The sequence below is a fragment of the Geotrypetes seraphini genome, chromosome 1, assembly GCF_902459505.1.
Source record: "Geotrypetes seraphini chromosome 1, aGeoSer1.1, whole genome shotgun sequence".
Taxonomy (NCBI): Eukaryota; Metazoa; Chordata; class Amphibia; order Gymnophiona; family Dermophiidae; genus Geotrypetes; species Geotrypetes seraphini.
The window spans coordinates 529902220-529929346 of NC_047084.1; the positions used below are offsets into that span (position 1 = coordinate 529902220).

General features: G+C 41.0%; 1 protein-coding gene across 2 annotated transcripts in view; it reads right to left on the bottom strand.

Moving 5' to 3' along the window:
• The window catches only part of DMXL1 (Dmx like 1), a 367266-nt gene that overhangs the window by 142293 nt on the left and 197846 nt on the right, over positions 1-27127 (bottom strand). For both annotated transcript variants that reach the window (XM_033929039.1, XM_033929038.1), the window contains exons 24-25: positions 15254-16344; positions 3762-3953 (exon numbers count right to left, since the gene is read on the bottom strand). In XM_033929039.1, the coding sequence (XP_033784930.1) occupies positions 3762-3953; positions 15254-16344 (1283 nt within the window). The remainder of the gene's footprint in view (positions 1-3761; positions 3954-15253; positions 16345-27127) is intronic.

Genomic DNA, 27127 nt, shown 5'->3' on the forward strand with positions numbered 1-27127 from the left:
CTGTAGCAGTGTTAAACTATTAACATTAATTATTTCTATAGCGCTACCAGACATACACAGCGCTGTATAGAGTCACAAAGAAGACAGTCCCTGCTTGAAAGAGCTTACAATCTAAACAGACAAGACAGACAAACAGGATGTCATGGATACAGTTAAAGGGAATGGTTAATCTGCTGGCTGGGTTGGTGGGCAGTGGGGAGTAGGGTTATGGATTGAATGTTATATCAAAAAGGTGGGTTCTCAGTCTGCTTTTAAACAAGGAAAAGGAAGGGGCTTGGCAGACCAACTCGAGTAATTTATTATGCATAGGGGGCAGCTAGATGAAAGGAATGAAGTCTGGAACTGGTAGTAGAGGAGAAGGGTACAGCTAAGAGCAGCTTATCTGAGGAACAGAGTTCTCTGGGATATCAAAAGGAAAGAGGAGAGATATTGAGGAACAGTGGAATGAACACACTTGTAGGTCAAGTATGCCAAGGTTGATAGGAAACCAGTGAAGTGATTTAAGGAGAGGGGTGACATGAATGTAGCGAGGTTGGTAGAAGATGAGTCATGTAGCAGAATTTTGCACAGATTGCAGGGGGGGAGAGGCGGCACTACAGGAGACCAGTTAGAAGTAGATTGCAGTAATCTAAATTTGAGGTTACAAGAGTATGGACAACGGTCCGGGTAGTGTGCTCAGAGAGGAAAGGATGAATTTTGGTAATTTTGTAGAGATAGAAGTGACAGGCCTTAGCAGTTTGTTGGATTTGTGTAGAAAATGAGAGGTGGGAATCGAAGACAACCCCAAGGTTGCAAGCAGAGGATACTGGACAAAAGACAGTATTATTTCCTGAGATGGAGAATGGAGGAGGAGGAGGAACAGAAGGTTTAGGAGGGAAGAGGAAGAGCTCAGTCTTGGACATGTTTAGTTTCAGAAGACACTATAGGGGCTTTTAATTTTCAAAAGGGCGAGCTACGTGGTCACTGTCTGTTATATTCTGTAACAAAAATATTATAAAAATTATTGAACTAAAAAAAAAAAAAGGGCGACTATGATAAAATGAGGACAATGGTTAAAAAGAAGCTAAAAGGATCAGTTGCAAAGTTAGGACTGTAAAGCAGGCATGGATGTTATTTTTAAAAAAACCATTGTGGAAGCCTAGACCAGATGTATTCCACGTATCAGCAAAGGTGGAAAGAAGAGGAAATGAGAGCGGGCTTGGTTAAAAGGTGAAGTGAAAGAAGCTATTAGAGCCAAAAAAACATCCTTTAAAGAATGGGAAAAGGATCTGAATGAAGAAAATAAGAAGAAACACAAGCATGGCAAGTTAGCTTCAAAGTAGTGATAAAGATAGCTAAGAAAGAATATGAAGAGAAACTTGCAAGAGGCAAAAACTTATAGCAATTTCTTTAGACACATCAGGAGCAGAAAACCTGTGAGAGAATCTGTGGGAACGTTGGATGATCAAGAAGCAAAAGGTGTGCTCAGGGAAGTTAAGGCCATTGAGGAAAGACTGAATGATATGTGGATTGTTACTAAAAATCATATTTTTGATATAGATGTGGGGGGGGTGTCAAAAAATGATGGGCCCCAGGTGTCACATATGCTAGGTATGCCACTGTCTAACAGGGATGGCTAAACAGTTAAAGCATGGCATAACATAACATGGCAGCTAAAATTTAATGCTAAGATATGCAAGGTCATGCAATTGGCCTGCAAAAACCTGAGGGAATGGTACAGGTTAGGGAGTGATTAGGGAGTGAAGAGCTTATGTGCACGACGGAAGAGCGGGACTTGAGTGTGATTGTATGTGATGAACTTAAGGTGGCCAAACAGGTTGGAAAGGTGACAGCGAAAGCTAGAAGGATGCTAGGTTGCATAGGGAGAGGTATGGCTAGTGGGTAAAAGGAGGTATTGATGCCTCTGTATAAGACTTTGGTGAGAACCACTAGACATATTGCACTAAAATTATAATTAAGTAAAATATAAAATTGGAGGTGCTAAGATGGCAACAGCACCGAGTTGGCGGTGATAACAGCTCAGTTCGGAAGCGTTTCTTTTTCCCTATTTTCCTCAGCAATGCCATACTCTAAGTGTAAGGATAGTGTCCGTCCCGAGCCCGCTGCAGTGAGGACTTCTACCCCTACTCAGAAGTCAATTCTGGACTTCACTGCCGCTCCTTTTAACCTTGTTGGCTCACCTGGAGGTTTGCGTGAGCCCTCCTCAGCTGGAAGAGCAGCTAGAGGTTTCTCTCCCCTCCATTAGCTGTTCAACCGCTGCACCCTGTCTGACTTGCAGTCCAATCGGGGAAGCCATGTGAAGATGTGTATACAAGGGAGACCCCCGAATCAGGGAGTCAGACTCGTGAGAGTTCATGCAGAGCAGGGAGCTCTGGAAGCCGACTTGGCAGCCGGCTCTGAAACAATAAAACTGGCGGTCATAAGGCTCGAAAGAATTTGGGAGCCTCTTGAGTGGTTGAAACTTAAAGAAGATTTCTCTAAGGAGATAAAAGATGTAAAGGACAATGTAGCAGGTATTCAAGTTCTAGCTAACGGTCTGGTTAATAAAAGGACTATGTTGAGTAGAAAAATTGAGCAACTAGAAAATTATAACAGAATGTTAAATGTCCGTCTCTTGAATTTCCCGAAGGCTTTTGGTGTGCCACCTGCAGATATGTATTAGAGATATTTAATTGAAATATTAAAAATTTCCCCTGAACATATTCCACCATTAAATCACATTTACTATTTACCAATTTTTTTTTTTTTTTTTTAACTGCTGGATCTATGCCAGGAGCAGAAGAATTGCCACCACAAAAGACAGATTCATTAAATGTTACTGAATTATTAGAACATACAGTCTCTGAATCTACAGAGAGGGCTACATTGTTCATATCTTTTGTCTTTGAACAAGATATGAATGCTATTATGAGATTATATTTTTGTAATCCGCAAATTTTGTTTCATGGAAAAAAAGTGTGGATGTTCCCCGACGTCACAAGAATGGAGAAAATTATTCTTCCTATGAGAACTGAGACTAATTCTCGGAGCAACATTTCTTTTGGCATATCCGTGCAAATGGTTGATAAAATATCTGGGAGTTAAATATGTCTTCAATACACCAGATCAGTTATGAGCTTTTTTTAGACTTGAAGAGCCTAGCAGCTGGGAAGGTTTAATGAACAGCAGAAAGAATTGGAGGGGGAGGGGGGGTTAAAGCTGTTAAGCCTATTCTTATTTGTTTCTTTTTTTTTCTTGTTTCTCTTCATTCTATTCAGTCTCCTCCTCCTTTTGAGTTTGTGGTCTAAGAAAGATTAAATTTTTTCTTTTTTTTCCCTTTTTTAGTTTGGCTGTAAATTGCTGGGTTGTATTTTGAAGTTTTTCATCTGTTTTTCTTGTACAAGAGGAATATTCTTGTGAATTATGTTAAAATTTTAATAAAAAAAGTGAAATATAAAAATTACACAACAACTAATCCTCATGACAAGGCATGTAGTATTAAAACCAACAATGCCTGTAAATCTCAAAAACTTTAGAAAATAAAAACAGAAGTTCCTTTTATATTGGTATGATTTCAAAAATTTATAGCTAGCTAGTAATACTACTCTAGCTTTTCAAAGTAATGCATTTTATTTTGATCCAGTGAAGTCTAACTCATAAAGGCTAAATAGTATACAAAGTTAATCCAGTAATAAAGGTTATGAATTTATTTTATTCCTAGGTACTCAAGTGGACCAACACGGAAATTACATTTCATTAAAAAGTTAAAAAAAAATGATTACCTTGCTGTTCTGTATATCTGGATGAGGTGGTGAACCCAGATTAATTATGGTATCTAATATATCATGAGTCAAATTAGTGAGATGCAACAAAGGATTGGCTACCACTGTTTTGGCACTGGCTGTGCAGGCAAAAAGGAGAGGTACAGAAGTTTGCTCTGGCTGAAGATTGGGAAGCGTTCCTACTGAGTTCTCCTAAAGCAATGAAAATAAAGAAAACATTTTATGCATTTGAAATACCCACTATCCTCACTTTATAAAGAGTGACAGCATTCTAATTAGAGGCTGACCAAATTTCAGTCTCAGTTCAGGCACCAAAACTGGCCCAAAATCTGGGTTCAGGTTTCAGTTGAAAATGCATGTACATTTTGGGCTGAAACCAACACACACACTCACCCCCCCCCCCTTGCAATGATTATTCTCTCCTCATTCCCTTCACCCTGCCCAACCACTCACAGACCTCCCCAGGCCTACCTTAGGAAGCCCTGTTGATCTAGTCGCCTCTTTGGCTGCAGGAACAAACCCTAATCATCATAATGACTGCTGAGGCTGCCAAAGGAAATCTCGGCAGCTATTTTGCAACTGTGTACCTACAGAACCAGCATAAAGAGGAACTTGCTCTTTTCCATGCTGGTTCCAATCACAAAATAGTTGCTAGGACTTCCAATGGGAAGGTCACAGCAGCCATTGAGACAAATCAGCGGCACGGGGCAGGAATAAGTAGGGTTTGGTTCCTCCTCACAAAGATGCTACTAGGCAACAGGGCATCCTACGGTAAGCCTGGAAAGAGCTTACAGGTGGGATTATAGGGATAGCAGAGAGGAATCGTTAGGAGGGAAGAAACTGAGGAGGGATCACTGCCAATGGATGGGCTCTGGAGTGGACTTTTTTAGTAAGGTATGGCGGAGGGAGTAGGGGCAGTTTTGTTATTGGTTTCTGCAGAAACTGAGCGGCTAATTTTGGTCAGGCTCTAATTTTACTTTAATTCATACTGAAAATCACAAGCTCTCTCACATGGATGGGTCTTATGAAGTAAAAGAACTATCGAAATTCACATGGCACTGGATCATGTTTAGAGACATTGTATTCTAATTATTTTAGGCTCCTTTCTGATAATAAAATGAAATAAAAGAATGTAATAACACCAGTAAAGAGCAGATGGATGGGTTTTCTTCACAGTCACTGTCTACCCAATAAAGCAAATTATCCTCTTTGAAAAGTTAAACATGGTTAATACTTACACAAATTGGATTAAAGTATATTTTCCACTTTAAACTACGTCTTACTGGATCCCTAGAGAACAAACCATGACACTTCAAATATCACATCCATTAATTTTTACACTCCCATGAAATAAAATGCATGGAATGAAGATTATATAAAGCAGGGGTAGGGAACTCTGGTCTTCGAGAGCCGTATTCCAGTCGGGTTTTCAAGATTTCCCCAATGAATATGCATGAGATCTATGTGCATGCACTGAAACGACCAGGTCCCAATTTGTATTAGCTTCGTTCTGCTGTCCTGACTACAGATGCATCCGGGGACATCTTTTTATAAAGAAAAACACACACTCAAATAGGCAAAAAGAAGTCTCTCTCTCTCCTCTTTATTCAGAGTACTGCATACACCTTTTATAGAATTTCATATGGGTCAGTTTTTTTAACATATGACTGTAGGAAAGACCATATATGGTAACAGGATACATAAAAGCAACTAGAAAAAGGTAGCAAACATAAGGGGGGGAAATAGTGGGAAGTTTCCATAATAGCATATAATACTGTCTTGTCTAAAGTCTAGCAATGTTTCTTTTGCAACAAATGTTTCTTATTAAAACAAGTTAACTACAGAACACAATGGGGACACAGCTCAGAACACAAAAAGAAAAGGCCTTGTGTTTTTTTTCTTGGCAAAATGATAACTATTTCAGCAGTTCCTTTTACACAAGCAAGAATAGAAAAAAATTACAAAGAATATATGCCCCTTCATGCACTGCTTTCAATGCATAGTCATTGGGGAAATCCTGACAACCCGACTGGAATACGGCTCTCGAGGACCGGAGTTCCCTACCCCTGATATAAAGAGTGCCTTGTTTCTAACCTGATACAATTTGATGAGACTGTTTAACTTTCCTAATTATCACAATAGCTAAGAAAACATAGGCAACATCATTCAAGACTAGCACATCCATTAAAAGCAAGACAAGGAAGTGCTATGAGGCAGCAGCTTCGGCTGGGGGGGGGGGGGGAATGACATGGACGACAACGACAAAATCTGCTGTAGCCAGAGCAAGATACTAAGTTCTAACAACCACACAAACTCAAAGAGCTACCAGCTCCTCTATTTACCTGCAAATCAAAGTTTAATATTTAAAAACATAAAAGTCTAATTATGTGTTTTTACAGAATAATTGTTGAATGTTAATTATCAAAAATTCTGAAGGGAAAACCAATGAATAGGAATCTGAAAATTAAATTAATTAAAAGAATGTGTAAGACTAAAGATTTGCCTATAGCACACAATACTTTGGCATCAGCCCCAAACACATTTCTTTGCTCAACTTTATTAATATTTTGGCCATGAAGGGTACTGGTGCACAGAGTTATCAAATAGGTCTAATGGGAAACAGATTCCCCATTATGTCTCTTAGGATGGTCTTTCTATTGGGGAATCTTTGCTTCAGCCCAGCTAAAACACTAAACTTAATTCTATAGCAGCAAGCAGCTAAGCTTAGGCTTGTCAGATTTCTTCTTAAAAAAGGGGACACCTGGCTTTAGGAACTAATGAAAAATCAAGTTTAAATATTTGTGGGGAAAGAATTCAGAAATTCAAAGGCATACTTATATTGGATTGGGGAGGAAGCCAAGGACCATGCTTCTCAGGAAAAGGACTGTCACTGGATTGGCTAGGGGAAATACCATAAAAGAACCAACCTCCACAAACAGCAAAACATAGTGGAGAGGACAAGATCTAAAGAAATACTAGTCTTTATTATACTTTATATAAGTGATAAATAGTAGTAGTAGTGTTTTGGCTATCATACCTGCATCAGGAGTCTACAATATGAAAATACAAAAAAACATGAATATACATATATATACACATATATTTGTACCTATCTAGGATTTTGGATAATCTCCTTGTAACAGAAGTTGATAAGTCAAATGACAGAATAACTACAGAGACTTGGAATGTCTCCCTCCCTCCTGATATCCTCTATTATCACATAGTGTGTCATACTAATTAACTTCCTTCCAGAATTTTATATACCACCCATAGGAGGGGCCTAAAGCAACCTGGGCAAATCAGAACCTTAGGCTCCTCCCTAGCACATCCCAGGATGCACCAGGGAGGGGAAGGCCTGCCATTTTGAAGAGGCGGGCCTGCTGGCCGGAGAGAGTAGGCATGCCTTTGGCCAGCCATTATAAACAAGGAGGAGGGAGTGGGGGTGGGGGAGGAGCTGTTGGAGGCAAAGGGGGGGGGGGCATCTCCTCTGCTGATCTTTGATTTGGTTTTTTTTGTGCACTAGCGCGGCTTTGTAAAAGAGGCAGATAGTGGCGCTAGAAAAGTCTCAAAGAAGAGCGACCAAGATGGTAAAGGGGATGGAACTCCTCTCATATGAGGAAAGACTAAAACGGTTAGGGCTCTTCAGCTTGGAAAATAGACAGCTGAGGGGAGATATGATTGAAGTCTACAAAATCCTGAGTGGAGTAGAACGGGTACAAATGGATCGATTTTTCGCTCTGTCAAAAATTACAAAGACTAGGGGACACTCGAAGTTACACGGAAATAATTTTAAAACCAATAGGAGGAAATTTATTTTCACTCAGAGAATAGTTAAGCGTTGCCAGAGGATGTGGTATGAGCGGATAGCGCAATTGGTTTTATGAAAGACCAGGACAAGTTCATATCCTGTAAAGTGAGTCTAGCTTGCAGGGTGCTACTGGGACAGTAAAAGGGGTCTCTCAATTTTAAAAGAAAGCATCTTTTATAACTGTATAGAGTGGAACCTTTATGCTTTCACTAGGCTACTCTTTAAAGTCAAGGAGTTCCATTAACTCTGCATGAGGTTCCTCTTCAGACCCCATCTTGATAGGAAGAGCCTGACCCATCTGATGCACAAAGCTTATAAAAGTGAAGCTTTCAGGTAGAGATCTGCAACGTGGAGAAGGTGTAGAAGGATCAAATGGAATACCGTATGTTTCATCTGCAGATTAGTCAGGAAGGTCATAACTGAAACATTACATTCCAACATATATTCCACCAAAGCCCTTACGAGTTCATGGCAGATAACAATATGTGCTAATAGGTCAGAATCACTGAAGTATTCTCTTCGAGAGGTCTTTGAAGTAGAGCATTGAAGTGAACGTCAAGAATGCATCGAGAAGCAGGTGAATTACACTTCCCCGAGGATGGTCAATGCATCAAGCATCTTTTGGATGTTGATGCTTGACATCAAGTGGAAGCCCTGGAGCAACATGCTGACACATCCTTGGGCTGGGTTGAGGCTGCAACCTAGCATTTGTCTAGCTTTAGATGAGGCTTTCTCCACCTGATTGGCTGCCTTCATATCATCATTAATGATTACTCCCAGGTCTCGTTCTGCCACAGTTCTGGTCAAGATCTCACCATTCAGAGTGTAGGTTCTGCATGGGTTTCTGCCACCAAGGTGCATTAACTTACACTTTTTGGCATTGAAATTCAGCTGCCAAAGAGTAGACCAGTGTTCCAGAACAAGTATGTTCTGTGTCATAGCGTCAGGCATGGTATCTCCGCTCACTATGTTGCACAATTTAGCATCATCGGCAAATAATGCAATTTTTCCCCGAAGTCCCTGAGGCAGATCTTGTATGAAGATATTAAATAGGATTGGGCCCAGGACCGAGCCCTGCGGTACTCCACTGTGCACTTCCGACCTTTCAGAGGGGGTACCATTTACCACCACCCTCTGATGTCTACCACTGAGCCAGTCTTTAACCCATGCAGTTAATATTCCTCCTAGCCCCAATGAACTCATTTTGTTCAGAAGTCTACGGTGTGGGACGCTGTCAAAAGCCTTGCTGAAGTCCAGATACAACACATCCAGGGACTCTCCTTTATCCAGTTCTTTTGTTACCCCGTCGAAGAAGCTGATCAAGTTGGATTGGCAAGATCTCCCCTTAGTAAATCCATGCTGGTGTGGATCCCTCAGTCTCTCGTCATCCATAACCGTGTCTAATTTGTGTTTAATCAATGTTTCCATAAGCTTGCACACTATTGATGTGAGACTTACCGGTCTGTAATTTGCAGTGTCTAACCTGCATCCCTTTTTGTGGAGCAGAATGACGTTAGCTGTTTTCCAGTCTAGTGGAACTTTTCCCGTGCCCAGGGAAAGATTGAAGAGCGCGGCTAATGGTTCTGCCAGGACATCTCTCAATTCCCTAAGCACTCTGGGGTGCAAATTATCTGGTCCCATGGCTTTATACACTTTGAGCCTTGACAATTCTTGGTAGATGCTGCTGGTGGAAAATTCAAAATTCCTGAACGGGTCTTCTGAGCTCTCTCTTGTTTGCAGCTGTGGGCCGGATCCTGGTGCCTCACAGGTAAATACTGAGCAGAAGTATTTGTTCAGTAGGTCGGCTTTATCGGGGTCCGATTCTGCAAAGTTGCCGTCAGGTTTCCTTAGGTGTACTATCCCATCTGTATTCCTCTTTCTATCACTAACATACCTGAAGAAGGATTTATCCCCTTTTTTAATATTCCTAGCTAAATCTTCTTCCATCCTGAGTTTGGCGTATCTGACCGCCGTTTTGACAGTTCTAGATTTTTCTAGATAAGCTTCTTTATCTTCTGGTCGATGTGATAGTTTGTGGGATACAAATGCTCTTTTCTTCTGTTTTATGAGTTCTGAGATCTCTGCAGAGAACCATTGGGCTGATGCAGAGGGTGCAGGAATTTGGGTAGGCTACATCTGCAGTAACCCTACAAGCTCTTGTTGCAGTAGAACTGTAAGTTGCTCTTGTATGCAAGGAACTGGTACTAATGTGGCCCCGGGTATGAAGTAGTGTGCGGAACAGGGTGTTGAGGTGTTGGGGACCTCAACGTCAAGGCACACCTCTGCAGAGACACCAGTTGTAGAGATGGTGAGTGGTCATCCACATGGTGATGCTTGGCTTGCGTTGATGAAGCAGCAGTCTGGGAGGATGCCAAGGCATGTCTGGCAAGGGACACATGCTTCATAGCTTTCTTAGGTGGGTCTCCCGAAATGTGTTGCACCAACAATGAAGAAGTAGAAACCCTGCATTGTGTCAACTCTGACTGATGCAGCGTCAACACAGTTGGTGCAGGGGTCGATGCCAGCTGGGCATCAGACTCTGAAGCCTCAAGTTGCATATGTGGTACCAAAAAACTTCTCAAATTGAAGTTTACGGGTCTCTTGGGACATTTTCTACATTTGTGAACAGAAGGCACAAACAATGTCCCAATACTCAGGAATGAGACACTGAATGTACCAATCATATGGGTCAGTGGCTGAGATGGTCCTATTGTATGGAGAGCACCTCCTGAAGCTGCTAGGTACCATAGACATGGAAAGGAACACTGCAGACACAAGATTGAAAGGCTCAATGGCCTCGGAGAGCTCAGGTGAAATGGTACCCAAAAAAGGCCCAATGCTTCCGGTAAGAAAAAAGGCCCCAAAACAAAAAGTTGAAAAAATTTAACATAATTCAACCCAAGGGAAAGCAAAATATGGAAAAGAAAAAACTGAAGGGAAGGCACCCAAAAAGGGGAAAGTTTGATGTGCTGAAAACTGAAAACACAGCGCCTCAGTTCTGTGGAAAACTAAGAACTGCAAGGCCCATGAGCCAACCTCAGGCAGCAAAGCAAAGCAAAGCAAAGCAAAGCAAAGTGATTAAAATTTAAAGTGACAACAGTACACTTGATATCTGTCCATACTGGGTTCCATGGATGACCTCACCCATGTGTGAGATTAATATACCTGCTCGACCCCAGAAAAATATTGAACCTTAACATGAGAGTAAAGTAGTCACCATAATGTTTTGACAAGAACCCTACCAAGATTGAAGGAAATGACAGGTTGCTGAAATATTAGTCTGGAAAGGGTTACAAAACTATTTTTAAATCTCTGGAATTCTACTGAATCACAATAAGAACCAAGATCTCCAAAGGGAGAAGACTTCGAAGAGTGATGAACTGCCCAAGAACCGTTAGTCTGCCAAAATTACTCCAAGAGTACATCAACAACTCATCCAGCAAGCCCAAAATTTCACAGAATACACAAATTGCAGGCCTCTCTAGCCTAAACTAAGGTTAGTTTTCATGATTCTACAATAAGAAAGAGACATAGCAAAAATGAGATTTGTGGGAGAGCAATAAGATGGAAACCAGTGGTATCCAAAAGTAACATTAAAGCTTGTCTCACATTTACAAAGATACACCAGGACCATATCCAAGTCTTTTGGGATCATGGTCTATAGACAGCCAAGTCAAAAGTGGAACTTTTTAGACAACACAGGTCCTATTACTGTATGTTTGATATAAATCAATTATAGCATTTCATAGTATCATCATACCAGTCAAACATGGTGGTGGTGGTAGTACTGTGATAATGTGAAGATGCTTTGCTGTCCCAGGACCAAGAAAAATTGCTATTATAAAAGGAACTACAAGTTTAATAAGAATTTCGTACCCCGTCCTAGGGAAATACCTTCAGGGCGGCTTACAGGTTATAATAACAATAGAATAGGAGACAAACAGATTATAATATCATTAACATAAACCAATAAAAATGACATATAATACATGAAATTAAGGTTTAGGGACAGAACTACAAAATATAATAGAAAAGATGAGGGAGGGAAATGACATTGGGAGAGTTCTGTTTTACATGATACTGGCAGCGCTATCCATTATACTTGAGAATATGCATCAGAAAAGAGATATGTTTTTAGGCTTTCCTTAAACTTATTATAGTGGTTCTTGTTTTGAATAATAAAGGTAAAGAGTTCCAATACTTTGGCCCGTTAACAGAGAAAATTGCATCCCTGACATGTTCATTAACCAATTCCTTGTGAGATGGAATTATAAGAAGAAATCTTAGATTTCTGACAGTTGTGTAAGATCTCAGCAATCGGGCTAAGTATGGTGGCTCATCTGTCATCAGTACCTTAAAAGTGATCAAGAGTAATTTATACACTATTCTATATTTAACAGGGAGCCAATGAGCATTTTTCATGAGGTTATATGGCTGAATTTACGAAGATTGTGGATCCAAAACACAAAAGCAAGTCTACAGTTGAATGGCTGAGGAGAAACAAATAGTTTAAGAATATAAGAATAGCCTTACTGGGTCAGACCAATGGTCCTTCAAGCCCAGTAGCCCATTTAGGATTGGCCTAATAAATGTCCAGAGTCAAACTCAATATAGATACCTTGGGCAGGATCTTAAACAAGCAGTTCATAGACAAAAACCTATTAATATGCCTGAATTAAAACAGTTCTGCAAAGAAGAATGTGCTAAGATTCCTCAAGCGTTTGGCTGCAATTATTCCTGCTGTTAAAAGTGGTACAAAGTTTTGTTACTGTTTCACATGGATGATATGTATGTTGAATAACTTTCTTAAATACAGGCAGTCCCCGAGTTAAGAACAAGTTATGTTTTTAAAGCTGTTCTTAAGTCAGATTTGTATATAACTCAGACCGTCTAGATTTTAAGATTCTTACTGCTTATCTCTGCTCCCAACTGACAAACTGGCCAACTGTTCCTTCTAAGGTACTTCTCTATAAAACACCAACTATTCTCTGTACTCTTTTAAAATCTCTAATCTTATAAAGCTACTAGTGTTTAAGCCCGTTACATTAACGGGTGCTAGTAGAACCTCCTTCCCTCACATGTGCCCTATTTTCAGCCCCAGCTCCAAACCCATTTTTACGCCCCTCCCTCCCACACGGTCCAACAGCACCTCTTCCCTGTTCCCCCGGTCAGCAGCACCTCTTCCCTGCTCCCCCGGTCAGCAGCACTCTTCCCTGCTTCCCTGGTCAGCAGCACCTCTTTCCTGTTCCCCCGGTTCCTCTTCCCTGCTCTCCCAGTCCCTCTTCCCTGCTTCCCCAGTCAGCAGCACCTCTTCCCTGCTCCCCCGGTCAGCAGGACCTCTTCCCTGCTTCCCCAGTCAGCAGCACCTCTTCCCTGCTCCCCCGGTCCCTCTTCCCTGCTTCCCCAGTCAGCAGCACATCTTCCCTGCTCCCCCGGTCCCTCTTCCCTGCTCCCCCAGTCAGCAGTACCTCTTCCATGCTCCCCTGGTCAGCAGGACCTCTTCCCTGCTCCCCCGGTACCTCTTCCCTGCTCCCCCGGTCAGCAGCACCTCTTCCATGCTCCCCTGGTCAGCAGCACCTCTTCCCTGCTCCCCTGGTCCCTCTTCCCTGATCCCCCGCTCAGCAGCACATCTTCCCTGCTCCCCCGGTCTCTCTTCCCTGTTCCCCTGGTCAGCAGCAACTCTTCCCTGCTTCCCTGGTCAGCAGCACCTCTTTCCTGCTCCCCCGGTCCCTCTTCCCTGCTTCCCCAGTCAGCAGCACATCTTCCCTGCTCCCCCGGTCCCTCTTCCCTGCTCCCCCAGTCAGCAGTACCTCTTCCATGCTCCCCTGGTCAGCAGCACCTCTTCCCTGCTCCCCCGGTCTCTCTTCCCTGCTCCCCTGGTCAGCAGCAACTCTTCACAAATCTCTCGCCTGTAGCAGCGGCCGCAGCACTCTACACACGCTGCTTCACGGCCTTCAACTGCCCTGATTTGATTTGCCGCATCTCTGATGATGTCATCAGGGACGCGGTGGAGCAATCAGGGCAGTTGAAGGCAGCGAAGCAGCGTGTGTAGAGTGCTGCGGCCGCTGCTAGAGGCGAGAGGTTTGTGGGGACGGGGGGCGGCAAGGGAGTAAGGGTAGCGGTCAGACCACGTGAAGGGGTTAGTGTGCGCAGGGGGGGGATGGTGGCGACGACGACACGGAAACCGACTCCTCCTGGGGTCCGCGGGAAGGGAAGGGTGGGGTGGCAAAGGACTTGGGTCCAGGGCGGCGGGGTCAATTTTTCGGTTCGTCCCGGGGGGGGTGGGGGAGGCGGTCTTTGTACCTCAGTCCCGGCTTGTGGAGGCGATCGTCGGGTGGCTGGGAGAAGGCTTGTGGAGGCGATCGTCAACGTGTGAAGAAACTTCCGTATTGTGAGGTGGCTGTGAGGTTTTCGCGACGGATCAGGGAACACGTTGTTTTTAGTGCGCATGCGCGGCCTATCATTTTATTATATTAGATATGATGCCTGTTTACATACTGCGGCTCCATATACACTGTAAAGAGATTATTGGTCTAATACTAACATACACTTCATTATATATGTTTATGTATATATATATATATATTCTTTATTTTCTCATTTGTATGGACCTTCGGATATCAACTGGACCATAAATAATGCCCAGCAATCTCTTGTCTTCATCAGTCCACTTTATTGTTTATTTACTCAAAACTCTAATATTCATTTAATTTCATACTTATTCTTAATTTCATAACTCCATAACTATTTCTTCATTGTATTTCATTTTAGTTTACTTCATTTCCTTACTTAATGTCTTTTTCTTCTAATTTAATCTTATTAATTAGCTACTTAGCTTCGAGGTTAGCTCTCAAACGTTCATCAATGCCTCCTTTCCTGACATGCATGTTTCAAACAACGTTTTTCTTCAGGATCTCTTCTCAGCTTTTGCTTTTTTAAAAAAATTCATTCAAACATTGCAAACGCTAGTGACCTCTTAAATGTAAAAACATTATACTCTGCTTAACATCGTGCAAACACTTTATCTAAAAGTTGTTACTTTGGGTTTTTTTTTCAAAACACACCTAGTTCAAGCCCAACCTTTTCAGATATAGTTTAGTTCAGATATAGGCTTATTCAAATGGAAATTTGTTAAGATAAATAGTTGTCTCTTACCAATCAAGTATGTGCAGTCTTTCTTCAAACATGGCCACATTCTAAGGTATAGCATGCACAATCAAACACTGTTCTTAACATGGACTTGCATCATTCCTGAACCTGCTACAGGAGAAGTGTAGGAGTCTATGCCACTGAAAATACTGCTCAGTGAAATCAAATGAAACCACAACCACAATCGAATAGTGCATAAGTTATTCTTGATCACTTTTAAGTATGAGCCGTACTTAAGTCGGACATCTGTAACTTGGGGACTGCCTGTAAATTATATAGTTTTAAAAACTCTGTTGTGTGTTAACTCAGGTTTCCTTTGCCTATACAGTATTATACCTTGTTCAAAGATCAGAAACCTTCAAAACTATCACATCACTGTAAATTATAAATGCTTGTCTTTGGAAAAAATTTCATGATCTTACAACAGCATTGTCTCTTGCTAAATTTAAATCATGTCAAACAAAAGCATATTATGAAAGCCCAAAAGGCAATTTACTACTACATAAAAATATTGGTTATTTTAAAAGATCAATACCTGCTGAGATTCTTGCAGAAGCAAAATCAATTCCATCCTTACAGATGCCAGACCACCACCATGGGATCCATGGAGAATGCAGTAACTCAGAAATATCCTCAAGAGTGACTGAAACTTCAAAAGCCACTGCCGCCTTTTTTTAACATTCTCTACTTGTTGCTTGGAAGTTTTTTGATCAAGCGTGCCCTTCTCTTCACTCTCCCTTAATGTTTTTTGATCTATAGTTTCACTGATTCCAGATTTCAGTTCCTCTGTATTAACATTATAGTCACAGGTTTTCTGAAGAGCCATCACTTCCCTTTCCAGCCACTGGTAAAGCTGATACCTGAGCTTCCCACCATCTACCTCGTAACCAGTAGATAATGTACGAAGTTCAACTGTGAGAATCTTTAAACATGCCCTGAATTTTAATTGTACTGCTAGGATATCTTCTGATGGACTTAAGATATTTTCATCAATTGTGCTCAAGTTATCTGTACAATTGGAACTAATTTCCCCTAGATTTTTAACCATAGTCTTCTGTATAGGTTTTACATCTTTCATTAACAAGCCAGATTGCTCAGGATCTTCGTCATTATCACTATCCCAATTTAATGCCAAAGGATCATCTTGAAATGTCATAGAAGGCTGGCTCCAATCAAAAGAAAGAACAGGATTTGAATGCTTGTCTAATGAAGATTCAGAAGAAATCATTCCATTTATATCAGTTGAGCTGTTACAATCTGATACTCTCTCTTCCTTGGACTCTGTCTTCACCAAAGAAACAAGTGAAATATCATCACTGTCTGCCACACTAGAACTTTTAAGCAAATACTCTGACTTCTTAACTACTTTAGGCATCTTTGATAAAATCTCAAGGGCTAACATAGGACAGCCAGCTTTTAAGTGGGCATATGCAGTTGTGAAAAACAATCTTCTTTCTCTTAAATTTATTTTGTCAGCTAGTCCATTTTCAACTGTTAAACACACTTTACTAGAAGATGCATTAGATGATCCAAAATGGCGTCTCAATAAGAGAGGATGTGTCCTTAGAAAATTGTAAAAATTAAACACTGATGGGTTACAAGCTGATGAAATTCCAATGCCTTCACCTGCAAATAAATCACATTATGAGTTAACATTTCATGTGTTTTAAAATTGTTTAAATTAATTTGTCAGGCAGTAAAGCACAATCAGATAATCATTCTCTTAAAGGCAACAGTAATTTTCTTTTCTTTTTTTTTTAAACTACCTCACTATAAGCCAAGACCGAATTAGTCATTTTAAATTTATTACATTACAAGCTGTGTAAAAGCCACATCAATGCTCCATTTCTTTACTTGAAACTGCTCACAGAAATCTGCTGCTTTTCTGAACGTTACTCTGTAACATTAATTTCTCTTTAATATGTAGTATATGGGTTACTGTACAAATACAAACAAAATAAATCACAAAACGTGTAGATACTCAATCAGCCAAACTTAAGACCTCCTACTATAAATACACAGTAATACAAACAACATTATAGTAGTTCCCGACAGCTATGATCAGAAAGTTCACTGCATATACTGCATGTTGTCAAACAGCTCATTAACATACAATAGTTTAAAAAAAGTAGAGAAAAAGACCTCAGAAAAAGAACAATGCTCCTTATTTTCAGTACATCAAGTCCTGCAATGGATCTAGCACAGTCATTGGTCTTTCAAAAATATCCACAAAAAACCCCCAACTCTTTCCAATATCTTCAATACTAATAAATATGCAGTCAGGTACTTATCTTCATAGTTGCCGAGGATGGTCATCATGGCAAAAAGCAAAAACTGTTGCTGATCTTCACTCCATAAATAAATTCAGGCAAAACAAATATTTGGCCAGACTCGACTCCATTTCATGATCTGTAACCTGTCACTAAAATCATCTGTAGTACCTGAAGATTGGAGGGTGGCCAACGTTATGCCAATTTTTTAAAAGGGTTCCAGGGGAGATCTGGGGAATTATAGACCGGTAAGCTGGACTTCAGTGATGGGCAAAATAGTGGAAACAATTATAAAAAATAAAATTGTGCAACATGCAAACATGATTTAATGAGACAGAGTCAGCATGGGTTCAGCAGAGGGAGGTCTTGCCTCACCAATTTAATGTGAACAAATGCAAAGTGATGCACAATGGGAAGAATAACCCAAATCACTGTTACCAGATGCTAGGGTCCACCTTGGGGATTAGCGCCCAAGAAAAAGATCTGGGTGTCATTGTAGACAATACAATGAAACCTTCCACCCAATGTGTGGCAGCAGCCAATAAAGCAAACAAGATGCTAGGACTTATTAAAAAAGGGATGGTTAATAAGACTAAGAATGTTATACTGCCTCTATATTGTTCCATGGTGTGACCGCAACTTCAGTATTGCATTCAATTCTAGTCTCCTATCTCAAGAAAGAAATGTGGCACTAGAATAGGTTCAAAGAAGAGTAACCAAGATGATAAAGGGGATGGAACTCCTCTTGTATTAGGAAAGACTACAAAGGTTAGGGCTCTTCAGCTTGGAAAAGAGAAGACTGAAGAGAGATATGATTTAAGTCTACAAAATCTTGAGTGGAGTAGAATGGGTACAAGTGGATCGATTTTTCACTCCATCATAAATTACAAAGATATGGGGACACTCCATGAAGTTACAAGGAAATACTTTTTTTTTTTTTAAGTTCGAAATGTTTATTGGTTTTACATAACAAACAGTAAAATATCAGTACAAGCAGAGTCAGTGAATAAAACAATTACAGTAAACAGTCTGCAGTACATGTCTTAACACAGTATGAGTATTAGAAACGCAAGTGCAGTAAGTAAAATAATCATGAAGTAAAGAGTCATAAATGTAGCAGCTGACACTGGATGTGAAGATTTATATCTACTAGGATTCACAAAATTCAGTTAAAGGCGCCCATAATTGCTCGTGTTTGTATACATTACCATACTTTATCGCATAACATCTCTCATATCTCATTATTAAGCATACTTCATGCCACCACAAGTTGTAAGACAAGTTGTCAGCATTTTTCCAATTGGTTACTATCAGTTTAAGAGCAATAATCAATAAACAGCGTAACAGTTTTGCTGGTAAATCATGAAGTGGGGAAGATAAACCTATATTACCATATATTAATATAGCTAAGGAAAAAGGTTCCTGAATATCAAATATTTTGGATACAGTGCGCCATATAGGGTTCCAAAAAGCTTTAATCGCAGAGCAATGAAAAATTAGGTGCTCAAGAGTACCTACATCGTTATGGCAAGACCAGCATGTATTGTCAACATGGTTTGGAAGTTTAGACAATTTATGTGGGGTCCAATATGAACGATGCAATAAGAAAAACATTGTTTGAGTTATGGCGGCAGAGTGTAGTGTAGAAAGGGATTCCTGCCACACCTTCTTCCAGTTATCCGGGTCAATAGATTTCTCTGTGAGTTTATCCCAGACTTCCTGTACCCCCAATTCTGAGGCTTCCCTGTATGATGACAAGGTTTTGTACCATAATGCTGACTGGCCCTTCTGTTTATTGTGAACAAAAGTGTTCAGTGTTAAAATAGAAGGGGTTTCAGATGAAAGAGAGAGTATATCATACCCAGCTTTGATAGCATGACAAAGTTGCAGCCAACGAAATTGGTGAGAGCGAGGTAAGTCATATCGTATGCATAAAGCATCAAAGGCAATCCAAGCATCGTGTTCAATTAAATGGCCAAGAGACATGATACCTGCAGCTTTCCAATCAGACCAGCAAATAGATTTTTGTTGAATAAGTATTTTAGGATTATTCCATATAGGGGTCAGAAGAGTTGAATTCCAATTAATAGGTAGAATAGAGTTCAATTCTTTAATGGCCTGTTTGGTTGAAAGTATGTGCCCCGGAGTTGTAGTTGAGTTAGTTGCATCAGCTAGAAAATAAGTTTGTAATTCCGCAGGTCTTATTGATTGTTTTTCTATCTGTGCCCACAAAGGTATTGGAGAAGAGTTGTTGTTGATCAACCATATAGAGCCATGTCTCAAAATGAATGAGGTATGATAGTCGTAGAAGTTGGGGAATCTCACACCACCCTCGACTTTATCTCTCTTCAATTTCTGTAAGCTGATTCGAGGTGTAGTGTTATTCCATAAGTAGCGCACAAGAAGGGCTTCTATTTTCTTGTATGTAGATTTATGTAGGTACAGTGGTATCATGCTAAGTACGTAATTAACAGTAGGCATTATCATCATCTTAATGGTAGCAAGCCGACCCCACCAGGACAAGCGAAGTGGAGACCATCTAGAGGTCATAGAATTGACAATATTAAGGATATGTTCAGTATTATAATCTATCAGATCCTCGAGGCAAGGGCCAAAGTATATCCCAAGATATTTCAATTTTCTGCTTGACCATTGCAGACCCAGGCTCTTAATGGAGTCACACAGTTCAGGGGAATTCAATGATAATATTTCAGTTTTAGATTTATTGAGTTTGTACCCTGATACCATGGAGTAGTCTGATATTGTTTGTAAGATGTGTTCAATGGAATCTGCAGTAACGTATAAGAGCACGTCGTCAGCATAGGCAGAGACCTTAATCTCCACATCTCCAAATTTAACACCTTTAATATTACAATTTTGAGTAAAGGCCAGTATTAATGGTTCCAGTGCCAAATTGAATAATAAGGGGGAGAGGGGGCAGCCCTGTCTAGTTCCCCTAGTAGGTCGGAAACAATTAGAGGAAGAACCATTTACAGAGATCTTGGTGGTAGGTGACGTATATAGTATTTTAATCATCTTAATGAAAGTACTGGGAAAGCCAAACCATTCAAGAACAGCAAACAGGAAGGACCACTCTATTCTATCGAAAGCTTTCTCTGCGTCAAGACCCATGGCCACCAGAGGATCTTTCACAAGGTCAGCCTGTGCGATGATGTTAGTAAAAATGCGGGTGTTGTCACTGGATTTTCTACCAGGCATGAAACCAGTTTGAGCAGGCATGATGATTTGTGGTAGTACATTCTGTAATCGTAGAGCTGTAATTTTTGCAAACAGTTTGGCATCAGTATTAATGAGAGATAAAGGTCTATAATTCGATATATGTAAAGGGTCTTTACCCGGTTTGTTAAGGACTATGATAGTTGCTTCTGTAAAGGTTCCTGAAACATCCCCCGACGTTAGCATATAGTTAAAATAAGAAAGTAGATGGGATGACAGTTGTGATCGAAAGCACTGATAGAATTCTATGGTGAGACCATCAGGGCCAGGAGTTTTGGATTTGGCCATATCGTCCATAGCAGAGTCAATCTCATTTAATGACAAAGGGGCATCCAAAAGATCATGAGTGTTATCAGGCACATTTTGGTGTTGAAGTGTAGATAGAAAGTTATGAATGAGTTCTTCTGATGCAGACTCCGTAGTGTATAGTTGTTGGTAAAACGACCGAAACCGATCAAGAATCATCAGAGGTTCCGTGAGAAGTATACCATTTTCTGAATAAATGGCAGGGATCGTAGTCTTAACATTTTTCCCTTTTAAGTAGCGGGCCAATGTATGACCACATTTGTTAGATTCAGTAAAATATTGTGCATGTTGAGAGAATATTTGAGTGGCTGCAGTGGAGCTAAGGGTGCGATTATAAGCGTATCTGAGATCTCTCAATTTATATAGAACATGTAGATCAGCAGGATCAGTACAGTGTTGCTGCTCAAGGTGCTTAATCTCAACTTCCATTTGTTTCAAACTATTCATAGTGGATTTCTTTTTATAAGCAACAAAGGAAATAATCGAGCCCCGAATACAGGCTTTAAAGGCATCCCATACAATGGGCCAGCGTGTAGATGTGGGAGAGTTGAAGAGGAAGTATTCCTCAATAGCTATAGATATATGTTTTTTGAACTCCTCATCCTGTAAGAGTGTATTATTGAATCTCCATTGTGACTTTATAGGTTGAGCTCCAAGAGTCAAGAGGTCTAAAGTTATTAAAGCATGGTCTGACACAGATATAGATTTTATTTCAGAGTTGGTGATAAGTTTAACAAGTGATTGACTGATTAGAAAAAAATCTATACGTGAGTAGGAGTTATGCGGACATGAGTAAAAGGTATATTCAAAGGTGTCAGTGTGAGTAATACGCCACGGATCAATTAGATGGAATTGAGAAATAACATCTTGGAGAGAATGCCAGTTTTTGGATTTTTTATATGTAGTGCTTGATTTTCTGTCTGTAACAGGGTCCTGTATTACATTGAAATCTCCACCAATTATATGATGATAGGACTGAAACTTGCTAATATTATCGGCTAGGTCCATAAAAAATTGAACATCATCTAAGTTAGGACCATATACATTTAACAGCATCACCTTGTTATCTGCAATTTTCAATAAAACCTGTGACCATCTACCCAGGGAATCAGAGGAGTGTGCTTCAATTGTAATATCAGGTCTCTTACGTACAATTGTTATAACACCATTTTTTTTTGAGACAGCAGCTGAGCAAAATACTGGGTGAGCCCAGGGGAGAGATATTTTCTTTGCTTCATTAGTTTCAAGGTGAGTCTCCTGTAAAAATATCACATCAGCCTGAAATGTGGTAATGTAGTTGATAATTTTTTTTTGCTTTATAGGATTGTTTAAGCCTTTAACATTTAATGATATGCATTTCAAGGGCATGAATCCAGTAAACAAGAAACTTGAACAAATACTATAGGATATCCAGTACCACATTGGGCAGCATGAGAAATATTAGTAACTTCATACAGATTTATAAAGGTACCTGCGATGACATACCAGTCAGACAATCCAATAATTACTGTCAAAATGCAGACATATTGTAGAAAGAACAAAGAACTATAATACAAAATAGGAAGTAGAACAAGGGTCAGTGAACCCACAAAGAGGGAAGAGACAGCTGCACACAGCGCTATAACAGAGGCTTATTTTCAGCATATGAAACATTTAACTACCCTGAAAAAGCAGGGAGCAGTGATTAAATGTAAGAGGCACAGTCATATACTTATCAGGTGTTGTCAATCCTGCTGGGGGATATATTTTCAATATAGTCTGCTAGCTCATGGGGTGAAGTGAAATCTTTGGTGGAGTTGTTATAGGTGACCCTAAGCTTCGCCGGATAAAACATTCCAAATCTTGCTCCAAGTTGTTTAAGTTTCGGGCGGTACTCCAGAAGTTGTTTACGTGCTTTGGCAGTTTGCTTGCAGAGGTCTGGCACGAATAGAAGTGTGTGACCCTCCAGCTTAATCGGGGCCTTTAAGCGTGCTTTCTGCATGATTTCAAGGACCTGAGGGTACCGGAGCAGACGCACAATAACAGGCCTGGGGTACCTGTTATGATCGGAGGATTGATGAGAAGGAATCCTGTGTGCCCGTTCAATCTCGAATGTGTGGCTAAATTCCAGGTCCAGCAATTTCGGCACATTAGATTCCAGAAATTTAATCAGGTCGCGGCCCTCCCGCGATTCAGGTAGGCCCAGGATCCTAAAATTGTTGCGACGTGCCCGATCGTTGCTATCAGTTAATTCAGCCTCAAGCTGCGTGATTCGTTTGTTCTGGCGCTGTAGGTCTTTAATGTTCACAGCATGTACTTTAGAGGTGTTTTCAATAATATCCATGCGCTTGTTTAGGTCTGTGAGTTCAGCTTTAAAGGTGCGGAATTCAGTTTTGATTTCTTCTAGATCACTTTTCATATCTCCCATCAGCGTGCGCAGGGCGCGAAATTCCGTCAGCAGGGAGGTAGCCGTTTCTTCATCCAGCTTTGCTGCTGATTTAGAAGGGGAAACCGGCTCTATATTTCGTTTTTTTCCCGATTTGGCGGTTGCCATGGTGTTCAACAAAGCACGCCGATTTTTTTTGGCAGCAAAAGCACCTGGTAAAATATGCTGAAATTGAGACGAAGGCAGATTCAGCGCCGGAGCAGGGTCTCTATGCGGCCATCTTCGTTGGTGCTCGCTAGCGCCCCCCCCCACAAGGAAATACTTTTAAAACCAATAGGAGGAAATATTTTTGCACTCAGAGAATATTTAAGCTCTGGAACACATTGCCAGAGGTTGTGGTAAGAGCAGATAGCATAGCTGGCTTTAAGAAATGTTTGGACAATTTCCTAGAGGAAAAGTCCATAGTCTGTTATTGAGAAAGACATGGGGTAAGCCACTGCTTGCCCTGGATCGGTAGCATGGAATGTTGCTACTCCTTGGGTTTTGGCCAGGAACTAGTGACCTGGATTGGCCACCGTGAAAATGGTCTACTGGGCTTGATGGATCATTGGTCTGACCCAGTAAAACTATTCTTATGTTCTTATGATTATGTATAAAGTACCTTGCGCTCCGCAGGCTTTTCAGCATAGGACTGAGCCAGTTCCAAATATTACTTTCATTCTTGCTGGGGTATAATACCAATGGTAATATGACAGTTCTTCAAAAAATTTCCGTAATTCTATTTTTTAAACACTATTTATTAAATGTCTCAAAAGCAAATTACCGGTACATCACTTTCCCGCATAAAGTGAGGCGACTTGCTTGACTAGTCACATGACATTTGACAACACACCCGCTTATCACTTCTTTCCAGTGCAAATAAGAACATTCATACATTTTATAGTCATTTCCACCCTATTGCTGGCAATAAAGACCTTAAGGGGAGAGTGAAAAACTCAATTTATATATTTTTGTACTAAGGAATCTTTATTTACTAGTATTACAATTCACCATTTGGATTCCTTAAATTTCTAATGTTTAGATACAAAAAACCTCCCTACTTTTCCTTTGTGACAGGATACAGCCTAGACATTGATCAGCAACTAAAATACTCATATCAAAATGCCAGGGAAAAGATGTGGGCTGCACTCTCACTCTGCTCAAGATAGAACACTGAGTGGAAAGGGTCTGCTGGAGTCTAACTGTAACTCCCACAGGGAGTCAGTAATGAGCTCTAATAGCGCTGAAGGTTTGAGCAATCAACATACTACGGAATCCTCCCTTCAGTTGAGAGCCACCACTGCTTCCTGTGTGCTTATTCCTGTTTGTGACCCTAAATCTTTCAGCAGGGAAGACTTGCTCTGTGACAGAAAGGGCATACAGACTGACCCTCACCCTCAGAATCCCTGTAAGAAAATTCCACTGGATCCTAGTCAGCTGCTACTAATGATTCTGATGCACCCTGGGAGCCCAAGCCCCTTTGCGTGATCCCTGGCTTGCTGCAAGATCTTATATGAAGATCACAGCTATCCAAATAAGCTCTCCACATCAAATTAACAAAGTCAGGAGAAAATGCCTTACTAGACATAACTGAGTCCCCTTTAGGTAACTCCATCTTATGTCTCTTGGGTTCCGCAGTTTCCAAGCTCTTACACATAGGTACACTGCTGTTCCGGGGCTCCAGGAGGGATTTTCTCATGGTAGACAGATCACACAGAGGTTCCTCAGCACTAGTTACCAAAGGGGAGGCTAAGCCTGATGCTCCTGTATCCCCTTCATGTGCTGCATAGCATGTGGTGCAAGAGCACTCTTCCAGAATCCATCAAGCGCAAAATGAGCATGAATTAGGGATAAAAAGAACCTAAGGACTCAATCTCTGTCAATTTTGAGACAAAATGAGGTGATTTGAAGGATACGGAGAACTCTGGGAAAAAAAAATAGGAAATCCGAGATGGCCACTGCGGCAGCATTTTGGTGTTAAACAAGAGTTCAAAATAGGCTTAACAGTAAAAACCTCAGAAAACAGGATTTTAGAGGTGGAGGACCCTGGGGGATGTGGCAGAAAACTTCAAAAACAGGTTTTTAAGAACCCCCCCCCCCCCCAGATTTTGCCTATGGCTGTAATAGCCTTACTCATTGTGATGTGCCCTGAAGGTGCTGCTGTCTGGATCTGGAAGACGACTCATTGCCTCAATCAGCCAGTGCTTTGAAATCTTCGGACTGCCTGTCAGACCGAAGTCAGACAAATCTTCAAACCCCGTGGGACCGCGCATGCGAAGGGACAGAGGTGAACGTGCAGCTGGAACTCTGAAAAGCCCTGCTGAGCCCCTTCCAGATGTCTAACAGCCTATGCTCAAGCCCCTGCGATTCAGTGGTGCATTAAGCTACCAAGGATATGGATTCTGAGCTCTACAATAGTTTCTGCAGGCTGTCCAAACAAGGGGTTAACCTGCTGGCTGCAGACTCAAGTCTGCTTCTTCTCCATGCAGGCAGAGTTGTCCCTTCATAGGGGATCTCTGGTGCACTGATAGCTGCAAAAACTGTAAGAAATACAGAAAATAATAAAGAAATATATAGAGCAGATCAGAAAGATACCTTCTGGTTCGCTATCAGAAGGAAAAACTGAAGGGGTCAGCAGAGCCATCTGGAGAAAGATGAAGAGTTGAAAACCTGGAATGGATTCCTTCTGCATGGCTTGTAAGCATGGGGAGAATACCCTTCTATCCAGAATGACACTTATTGTACTAGTTATATATCAAAACAAAAAGAACAAAACACACTTAATATGCTTTGCAGGTTTTCACAATCATCCAGTCAAAAGAACAAAAACTGACAAAAAATAATGAGCACAAAAAGTGGAGAAAAACAGACCTCATACACAGACAGCCAGGACAAAACAGTACCCTAAGCCATCTGTATCATCACTGGTCTGAAAAAAACTTTACACATAAATATCTCACAAGTCTCTCATACTTATTGCACTAGAACAGTGGTTCTCAACCAGTGTTTTGGGACACACAGGTGTGTCTCTGATAGATAGATGGTGTCTCACAAAAAATTTGGTATGAACAGCAAGCTTCTGCTTTCCTTAATAACCACCTGCTGGGAGGCCTTGAGCACGCATAGATGTACAAGACCCAGTACAGTTCTTTGTCCATGGCAACCAGGATAAAGTTAATAGCAACAATGCCAATCATCGCAGGGTAAGAGGGAGAGCTCAAGGTCCTGGCCCAGCAAAGTTCCCATCTGCGGCAGCTGGGAGAAGGTAAGAGCAGCAATATTGTTCACCAGAGGGAGATGGATAACATCAGCATGGGAATTAACTCGATTATAAGCTGAGACCCCAATTTTTGGGCTTTTCTAAGGTCCCAAAAATTTCAGCTTATAGTCGAGTATTTATGGTATATTTTTATTTTGTATGACAAATGATAAATCTAGAACTTATGTGAAATAAAAAAATAAAAAAAGTATATATATAAATAAATAAATCTTGTACGCCAATATGGCCTGGCCAATCCCTCACCAATGTGCTACTCTGCTCATACTTTACCTCATCACCATCAGGATCTGCACAGCCAACCCAATATACTCCACTCACATCCCAGTCCTCTACTCCTCATACCGCATGGTAAAATCCAAATCTCATACACCCACACTCCACATGACTTCCCAAACACAAGCCCACCCCCCAATCACCCACCACCCCACAGACCAACCAAACCTCGCTTAAAAAATCAAAGATCACTGAAAAAACTAGCTTACTCCCACTACTATCCAATCGACCCCACCAACTACCAGAACCTTCAAGGTTTCTACCTTAACATAAGATCGATGAGAAATAAATCCATCCTTATTAAAGACTGGCTCACCGAAATCAATCCTGACATCGTTCTACTCACCGAAACCTGGCTGCATTCAGACACAGATATCATTATCAAAGACTGTCTTCCCCCAGGCTTCAAGATCCTGTCCCTAGCCAGAACCTGGGGAAGAGGAGGTGGACTAGCAATAATCTTCAAAGACCACCTAAATTGCACCACACTCAACACCAAATCCTCCCCCAATCTTGAAATGCTAGCCGCCTCCCTAACCTCAAAATCCTTAGCCTCCCTAACAATCACGCTGTGTTACATCCCTCCCAAAAAATGGACCCTAGCCAAGGAAGACTTCGCCGAATTTCTACTTTCCAACT